The sequence below is a fragment of the Monomorium pharaonis genome, chromosome 5 (assembly GCF_013373865.1).
Source record: "Monomorium pharaonis isolate MP-MQ-018 chromosome 5, ASM1337386v2, whole genome shotgun sequence".
In the NCBI taxonomy this organism is placed as follows: domain Eukaryota; kingdom Metazoa; phylum Arthropoda; class Insecta; order Hymenoptera; family Formicidae; genus Monomorium; species Monomorium pharaonis.
Genome location: NC_050471.1, coordinates 18,931,051 through 18,941,024, shown reverse-complemented (window position 1 = coordinate 18,941,024; position 9,974 = coordinate 18,931,051). Strand labels below are relative to the sequence as shown.

The window sequence follows — 9,974 nt, the reverse complement described above, 5'->3', positions numbered from 1 at the left end:
GTCTCATGTTTTTCATATTCCTCTTCATAGAACTACCACTTACAGAAATTCCTTTCATCTCTCCGCGGTTTATTTTTGGCACTCTCTCCCTGCTAACATTGTATCTGCTCCTTCGCTTGACTCTTTCAAGACCCTTCTTCGCTCATTTCTGCGGGCATCTGAGTTAGCATGATTTTTCAATCTTGTATTGTCTGTCTTGCTTTCTGTCATTCTCATCGTCTCCCTTAATTCTCAGCTTTAGCACTTTACTTGTATAGTTAATATTAAGATTTAGATTAGTCATATAGTTATACTTATATCAATGCGATTTTTCATTATGTTAGCTATTTTTGCGTATATTTTGTTTCAAAAGTGTATTCTATTTTGTGTTATCATACTTTGCCCTATAGCCTATGCTCGGGCATAATAAATATATCTATCTATCTATCTATCTATCTTTCTAATCCCTTTCAAAAATCTCTGTCCTTGTTCACCAAACCTGCCACGTTCCAAAAGCTTATTCTCCATTCTCCTCCCGTTTCCCCTCCCCCCTCCTCTCTCTCTCCCTCCCCTAACTCCACCTCCTCCCCTCTCCCTCTTCCTATTTTCCTTCCCCCCTTTGACCCTCCTCCCTCACTCTACCCTCCTTGCTTCTTAATACCTCCTCCCCTTCGTCCCACGACCACCACTCTCCGTCTATGTTTATCTTTCCATAACCCACCCACGTTCTTCTCCCCCTCTCTCTTTCCATCCTTGCTATTTCCTCTAATCTCCATTTCATCCTTCTTTCCCTCCATGTTAAGTCCTCCCCTATCCTTTCCTTTCTTCCCTTTAATATCTTTTTCTTATTTATTATCTCCCTCTTCTGTTCTTCATTCTCTAATTTCACTAACAATATGTCTCTCCCTTTTCCTCTTCCCACTCTACTCACTTCCTCCAATTTTGCTTCTACTCCTATCTCATTCAATAAACTTTTCACCGCCTCTCTCTTCTTTCCCTCCTTTATCTCTAACCCCCTAATTATCACGTTCCTCCTTCTCTCTTTTCTCTCCCTCATTTCCCATTCCTTTTCTATCCTCCTCATTCTCTCCTTCATCCCTCCCCCGACTTCCCTATTTTTATCTCTCTCTCCTCCCTCCATCGCTCCCACCCTCTTTTCTAATTCCTCAATTCTACCCATTAATTCTATTCTTTCTTCCTGCCACCTTTTATCTCTTTCCATTTGTTCCCTTCTCATCATCTCCATTCTTTCATCTAACACTTTTAACCTCCCTCTTACCCCCTCATTCCCTCTTTTTTGTTCCTGCCACATGTTCTCCATCATTTTCTTTAAATCTTCTATCCCTTTCATACTTCCCTCCCCCTCTCTCCCATCCTTTCCCTCTTCCACTTCCTCTATCTCTCCTGCTCTAGTCGGTGATCTCGGCGTTTTCTTGCTTCTATGGAATGGACTCCCCCCTTCCTCCTTTTTCTCTTCGTCTGTCTCCTCTCTTTTTCTTTTCACATACTCCTCTATGCTACTCGAGCTCCCTATGCTACTACATCTTTCTCTCTGTTTCCTCTCTAGCCAGTTGCTTACTCCCTGTTCTTTCCCCACTGTCCCGCCCTCTACGCTTCCCCGTCTGTCTACACTCATCTCCTCTATCTACCTACTCTCTATGCCTAATAACTATCACTCTCTTCCTACCTTCTCTCTTTTCACTCTTATTCTATGCTTTACCCGTCACTCACCTCTCGTTACCTACTTTTTATCCTCTCCTCTCTCCCTACGCCCTTTCCCTATCCCTATATCTCTCTTCTCACTTATTCCTCTCGTCCTTCTCTCTCTATCTCACTCACTCTCACCTTGCATTCACTCCTATTTTCTCTCTATGCACCTGATAAAGCTCTCACGAAGTAACCGCGTGTTTTCACTAGTCGCACCGGAAACGGAAGCCATATATATGTATATATTTACATGCATTTTTTAATTGTTGTTTATATAAGAACAATTAATATTATTTTGTAGTCAAAATATTGTGCCATATAATCTACAAATAAAGTATGGTAAAAAAGTTTTGTAATACAATAATACAATATATGATATTTTGACTACAAAGTGTATTAATTGTTTTCGTATAAAACTAACATTAAAATTAAGATTTTTAATAGAATTTACATTTATTTATTTATTATAATTATATATATTTAAATATCTCCTTCTTGGCAATTGTACTGCTAAAAAGAATAAAGAATTGTTATTATATACATTTAAATAATTTTCTTTATTTTTTTATTAGATTTTTCCTTTACATTATAATTGCAACAAATTTTTCCGTCCCACTTTGCAGACTGGGGACTGTCAGATATTTATTTATATAATATCCGGTGTGGTTAAAAAATTTGATGCAAAGCATATAATGGTTGTATTCTAAAATTCACTGTTTGTACTGAAAATGTATAGTATACGTTATGTGAACTATACATTTTCAGTGCTTGCAATGTAATTTGGAATACAGCCAAAATGCAACCTCAGCATCATGCAACACAATCATTCACAATACAATTTTATACATACGTATTATATACATATAATTTACGTATTATATACATGTACGTATATAAATATATAATGCATTATAACATAATTACTCACGTACAATCACAACAATTCTCTAAATTTTATACACACGCACACAACTTATTCAAATAAAAAAATACCATTCACATTACTTCTCAGATATGATATGTTCCGTTCTTACTAAGATTTCGCATCTTTTTTTCCAATATTACGTCAATCTGAAGGCATGCCTTGCTTCTTTTTCTTTCACCCATTGGATTTCCGTCTCAAAAGGGACACAGTACCACGGTTTAACAGGCTTAGAGGGCAACAATTGTGGGGGTCAAACTGTGCCCTAGTTTCCAGTAGAACTTGCTTCTTACACATTCGTTGATACACATTAATTGTTCACGACCGTTAATACGTGGACCAGTACATCAGGAAAGTTTGAAAAAGTTGTCATCGTTGAGCACAGGTTGCTTAGGAACCGGCCGATAGTGCTGCCGACTATCACTATCCCCGTTCACTAAACCAATAGAACTTCCGTCCCCACTAAAGTAATAGGAGTGCGATTACCCTGGAGTGCACTGTCCGCGACCCCGTAAGGCAGAGTGTCGTGGTTGTGTATAATACAATGTTTTGTGTCGGCGTTACACGACCCCGCAAAGCAGAGTGTCGTGTGATATCTCGGATTGTCGACTTCTGATTGACTCGTCCCTTACTTTCTTTCGGCGGTTTATATCCATTAATTCGGTAGTTGGATCGAGAGAAGGGAAGGATTGCGTGAGGGCGTAAATCGGTCGGTATTCCAAAATTTTGCTTAGACAGCAAGTGCTGTCTAAGGAGCATTGCGAGCGGATTGCGTGAAACCTCGCGCAATGCGCTCGATGCTGACTGCTGCAGCTGACCGACTTACATATCATCGGTGCTACTGACACCTTTCTTATCGGTATAAGTGTGTCACTCATAACAAAGCACAAAAGGAAAATTTTTTTAAATTTGCATCAAATTTAAGCGTATTCATGGGCTGAAATAATCTTTTTTGAGTTAATCTGATAAAATTTTTATAAATCTTTTTTATTCAACTTGGTTTTAAAAAATTTTTCTTGCGCCCATTTTGACCAAGTTATAAATGATCAAAGAAAAAACGGTATTTTAAATTTAAATGCATAACTTTGTAAAAATGATTGCACAGAAATTACGATAACAGATTTGAAAAGCTAAAAACTTCTACTTGAGTAACTATTTCTATATTTGCTTATTTGATAAAAAAATGTTTTGTTCAAAAACCACTTTTAAGAGGTACATACACCTGAAAACGTAAAAAATAGGCCTTTTTCTCGATTTTTTTTTCGAAACGTAATGTATGTAATTAATCCTAGTTTTCTTTACTTTAAATTACATTCTCAAAACATGTTTCAGAATAAATTTGAACTAAAAATATTTAAAAATGGCGTAAATATTGTCCTCGTCGCAAGACCTTGTTGAAAAAAGGTGCTCTGCGGTACCAATTGCAGCTCGTACAGGACTTATCTGAAACAGACCAGCCTAGAATTTTCTTAAACTATGAAATTAGCTAGTCTTTATCGTGACCGATTTTTCAAATATCGATTTTTGGCAAAATGGCGGCCATTTAAAGAAAAAAAATTTTTCAGGATAAAAATCGATCGTTTTCTGAACTGTAAAAAAAAGTAAGGGCTCTAAAAAAACCGCCACGATAAAGATTGCCTTTTTTGTGTAGATTAAGCTCTCCAAATTTCAAGTAAATCGGTCCAGCTATTTCCGAGATATTTTTGGTATACGTTTTGAAAACATGGTTGTGAGAAAAACGCGTTTAAAGTTTGACATTTGGTTAAAACGTAGATAATTTTTTTTCAAACTTACATGGAGTCGTCCACTCCAGGGCCATACAGTGAACTCTCCCCAGATGTAGCGGCATCAAAGGCTTCGATCCTAGCTTGCCGGCGTAATATTCTTGCGTAAATTACCTGCTGCGAAGGGTTAAGGCGTGTCCATTGCGCCCCAACGTCTTCGAACGCGCTTGGACTTTTCTCGCTATATCTTCAACAATTTTAAAGGAATTACTTTGAAACTTGCAGGGTATATTCTCATGACCTTATACTTGACAAATATGCAAAAAATGCATTTTTTCAAAATTTTTAGGTGTATATAGCCCCTTAACTTAAAAATATTAGGTGTACAACTATGCTTCCGCCGTTTTTCAATAGATGGCTGTAGCGGTAAGTGGTGGTCGAAATAAATAGATCGTAGACATCATACAATAAGTTTAGGCATTTGTAAACATAAGGCCATCGAAATATTAGTCAATTTGTGTCTGCATCATAAAGTTATTCTTGATTGAAAATGTCAGCTTACGGGCTAAATTCTCGTCATTTGCGGGAGGTTTTAATTTTTTGCTTTGTTGTGAGTGTGCAACATTCACACTAAGAATAGCGCGAGCGATAAGGGTGTCGAGTGATACCTCGCGCGAGGACACCGTCCAGCCTTTACATCGGACGTCGCACTGAGCAATGTACTTGTTTGCCATCCGAAATCTCCTAATTTCCGGTGAAATGCACGTAGCCAGCAATTGCTGGCTAAGCAAGTGCACGGGACAAAGGCCTGTGATCGCGGGAGAAACCCCCTAGCAACAAGCCGAAAAGCGGGGTATATAAACGTCGCGAAAATAGAACGAGCGAGCTCAATAATTAATACAGCGATGAATCTATGTCGCTCGTCGTTACACAAAATTGTACTTAATCATTTGCGACACTTAACTATTCGGGTTTAATAACTGAGAACTGTAACTACGTTGGAGCAAATATATCTTTTTATAACTACTTTCGGCGTTATCTCTACGGAACCTGATCCCGAGGAGTCATCGGTAGCGATCCTGTACCGTGTCCCGAGACCAGGAGCACGATAGCTTCAATGTGAAGAAATCTGCGGCTGAGGCTCATCGAATGCTCTCAAATACGTATAGTGAGGCCTCTATTAGTGAAAGAACGTGCCGAAAATGGTTTCAACGCTTTAAGAATCAGGTCATTTTGACGTCGAAGACCGGCCACGGTCCCTTGGTGGGACTAGCTCGTCGTAGTGTATTATAAGTTACTAAAATCGACTGAAACAATCACAGGCGATTGAAAGCAATTGATGCGTTTGAGCCGAGCACTGAAAGACAAACGGCCACAATACAACGATAGACACGATAAAGTTAATTTGCAGCATGACAATGCTCGACTCCATGTCGCAAAGCCCGTCAAAACATACTTGGAAATGTTGAAATGGGAAGTCCTACCCCACCCACACCGTATTCTCTGGACATTGCTCTCTCTGATTATCACTTGTTTCGATCAATGGCCTGACTGACCAGCACTTCCGTTCTTATGAAGACGTGAAAAATTGAATCGATTCGTGGATCGCCTCAAAAGATCAGTTTTTTCGACGCGGAATTCATATACTGCCAGAAAGACAGGAAAAAGTAGTGGCCAGCGATGGACAATATTTTGAATCGTAAATGTATAACCAGTTTTTCATAATAAAGCATCGAATTTCGAAAAAAAGCAAAGTTGTACACGTAATATTATAGCCAAAGCTTCTTTTTCGTACTATCGTATTTTATATTGTCGGTTAAAATGCGTGACGCGTAAGCTATCGGTCGATCCTTGTTTATTTCAACCTGAGAAAGAACACTTTCTACTGTTATGCCAGACGCGTGGGCAGTTAAAATAAACAGTTTGGAAAAGTCAGGGTATTGTAATTGAAAATAAAAATTGCAGACTTTTTTATTTCCAAAACATGGCATTACTTTATGATTAATTATAGGATCTTTATTATATCACTGGCATTAGCATTATTCAAAGCGTACCATAAGGAGGATGCACGGTTAGATTTACGCTTTGTTGTCTGTCCGTTTGTCTGAAAGGATATAGAGAAATAAGACCCCCCAAGGTTTGTTATTCCTGCAGTATTTAAAGACTCCAAACTCATTCTAACTTCTTTGTCTTTCTGTCTGTCAGTCCATTGTCTGCTTATTTGTCCATCTATCCATCTGTTTGTACGTTTGTTTGTTTGTCTATTCGTCTATCTGTTTGTCTATTCGTCTGTCTGTCTATATATAAGTGTAACTCCTGTTTCTTGTATCACTTCTTTCAACCGATCGCGCATGTTAATGCAAGTAGTTAATCTATGCGGGTTTAACGATCAGATCGCCTGAGGGGAATGGGGGGTGAAGGCAAATCAAATGGGAAATGAGGGGGGAAAAGTGGTGGGGGGCCGAGGAAACGTCACGCTGAGCGGACTCGCATACGGTCGCACCCGGGTGCTCTGAGGGGTTCGGGGGGGGGGAAAGTAAAAGGGGTGTGAAACGAGGGGGGGTGTAGGAGTGGGGGTATGTGTGCCGGTCGAGAAGGGTGTTCGCGGGTGAGACCGTACGGTCAGAGACGTAAGTGGGCACGGTCTTCGGCGTAAACAGGAAGTGTATTACGTAGCCGGCGTTCGTTGTCGAGGGGATCATGGGGACAGCGCCTATTTAGTTTTTGGCGCTAGTTTATCGTATCGCGCAGAATGGAGCGCATAGCGATCAGTAATTTGGACGCTGTGGAAAGACGTTCGTTGGCGCGAATGAATGTGTATTATTTCGCGCCTTATTTTTTGGCGCCTTATTTTTCTTTGTTCGTAATTTTTGTTTTTGGTTGAAAAAAGATGTTTATCGCACAAACGCATAGCGAATCGTTTATTTGTTCGCTCGTTGGCGTGACTAAATGTTTATTAATTTGTATGTTCATAAATGAAAAGTATAATAGAAAAATAATAGTATGTATAGCGAGTTGTTTATTCGACGATGCGTAATCGTAGCGGAGGGAGGCATCCCTCGAGATATCGTGCGGATCGAGCGATTCATCTCGTCGTGGTTTACTCGGCAGATCGTAATTGGTCGAGAGCTCTGCGGAGGATCGCGGGGGGGGATAGGTGGGAGCAATGTGTGTCGAAACGCATTTCGGAGCGAGAGCGATCTTTATTATTTTTCGCCGATGCGTAATCCGAGCGGAAAGGCGCATCCTCGGAGAAACCGCACGGATTCGGGCGAGACGGGCGATTCATCTCGCCGGTCTTTACTCGGCAAATTCTAATTGGTCGAGACCGTGCTATTTTTTTCCCGCAATCTGCGCAATATAGTTTTGTCATCGAGTAATAATATTTCTATCGCTCAATTTTTTCCGTTTTAGTAGGGTATATAAGAGCGCGTCGATAGACGTTTTTGTCATAAAAAGACTATCGAGATTGCGATGGTGAACGTAACGTTTGTGTTGCATGGAGAAACGATTATCGGTGGAAATTGAAAACGAGGAGGTTCTTTATTGCGACGAGTCAATGTCATCTACCTCTACCGTAAGCGAGGAGCGCAATCGTTGGACCGTGAGGAAGGAGGATAAGCGATGGCATTTGGGAACGTATCATCTACGAAGAGCGATTGGAACTGTTTTTGCGCGAGAGGATCTGTGGATAAAGACGCTAATGGCTGTGAGTGATCGTGGAAGGCGATATCTGTCCGGTATACCATCGAGTATTCGCTACAAGACGCTTTATTTCGTCACGGATCGGATCGCGCCTATGTATATCGAAGAGGCTAGACGCGCGAATCAACGGGTGGAATTTAAATTACCGGTCGACAACGAGGGTTCTACCATGTGGCAATCTCTAGGCAATAATCATGAGTGACGCCGTTGAAAATATGCCTACGGACGCGGCAGTCGATCTCTCCTGGCTGAACGCGCTTATCGAGAACGCGGGCGATGTCGTCGACGAGGAGGTCGACCGCCGGTGGGTGGACGATCTTTTTACGAACGCGACTAATATCGTCGACGAGGAGAGTTATCTTATGTGGGAGCGTCGATGCGAGGAGTGTTCAAGCGCGTTGAGAGAGAAATGCCAACGTCGCCCCGTGAGAACTGGAACGGTAAATTCTCTCGTGTCCCGTATTTTGAGTTTGGAGGGAATAAGGAACGAGTTGCGATACCGTTTTGCCCGTGCCGGTGCCGGCCTTGGCGACAGATCGGGATTGATTTGGTCCGAAATTGAGACCGCCTTTGACAACCGCGTGCTAACGGGCGCGGTCATCAATTCGCGTTATATCGAACCAAGCGAATTTCTCAAGGACTCGAGAGATATGGTGATTGAGAAGGTGCGCGAACAGTTGGATAGATATTCGTGTCTGAAGGTTAATACTGTGTTTAACGGAAAATTCATCGCTAAAGATAAGAGCGCTGTTAAAAGTATCACAACCGCGAATGAACAGCTGTTCGTTTTGACCGATTTGCGCGAGTGGTACGAAAGATTCGTGATTCGTGCTATCCTTACGTCACTGGAGGAGTTTCAGGAGCGCGATAGCGGATGGGCGCTGTCGCGTATATTGAACCTGAATGTGAACGTCAACAAATGCAATCCCATGCAGGCGAGATGCTGGTGCGACATACCGTTGTACGTGAGACGTAAGAAAGCGGTGGTGAATGTGCGGTCGAACGATAACGCGTGTTTCGCGTGGGCTGTTATCGCCGCGATGTATCCCGTTGAGGAGAATAGAGAGAGGAGCAGTTCGTATCCCGATTATCGAACGTACTTAAAGTTCGATGGAATAGAATTTCCGGTTGCTCTGCGAGATATTACTAAATTTGAACGTTTGAACAATATATCCATCAATGTGTTTATGTTTAAGGAACGTGAAAAAAAAAAGATCGTTCCTCTACGTCTTACGGCTAACAAGAGAAACGTTCACGTAAACCTGTTATACATAACGGATGCACGACGCAACGATACGGTGGGTCATTACGTTTGGATAAGCCAGCTCTCGCGATTGCTCTCGAACGAGATAAACAAGACCAAAACCAAAAAGTTCATATGCGATCGGTAGGTGCATTGTTATTTTCTTCTAGTTTACCTGTAATAATTAACAACCAATTGCAATTTCAGATGTCTGCATTATTTTTATTCGATCGAGAAATTATCCGAGCATACCGTGGACTGCGAAAGGATGAACGAGTGCGCGATTGTTCTTCCCAAAGAGGAGGATAAATGGCTTTCGTTTCGCAACTACGATCGAAAGGAGCGACTCCCATACGTGGTATATGCGGATTTGGAATGTCTTTTGGAAAAGAAGGACGAGGGGGAAGGTTTTATGACAACGGAAAACGGATTCGGTTATCAACGTCACAGAGCGTTTAGCGTCGGTTATTATGTCAGGTGCACGTTAGGCGATGAATCGTCATCGATGTATATATCGCATCGCGGTCAGGACTGTGTTTCGTGGTTCGCGAAAGAATTGAATTCTCTAGCGCATCGCGCGAAAGATACCCTTGGCGCGATCGCCCCTATGATGGAGCTGACGAGAGAGGAGACGCGTGATTTTTCGGACTCGACGTTTTGTCACATATGTGGCAAAATATTCCTGACGACGGAT

General features: G+C 41.5%; 1 protein-coding gene across 1 annotated transcript; it reads right to left on the bottom strand.

Moving 5' to 3' along the window:
- Positions 1-573: 573 nt before the first annotated feature.
- On the bottom strand, positions 574-6,704 carry LOC118645513 (trichohyalin-like). Its single transcript, XM_036286736.1, has 2 exons — positions 4,403-6,704; positions 574-4,051 (listed from the first exon to the last, which is right to left on the bottom strand). Exon 2 carries the CDS (start codon positions 1,613-1,615, stop codon positions 581-583), a length of 1,035 nt encoding a protein of 344 aa, XP_036142629.1. The 5' UTR covers positions 1,616-4,051; positions 4,403-6,704; the 3' UTR covers positions 574-580.
- Positions 6,705-9,974: the final 3,270 nt, after the last annotated feature.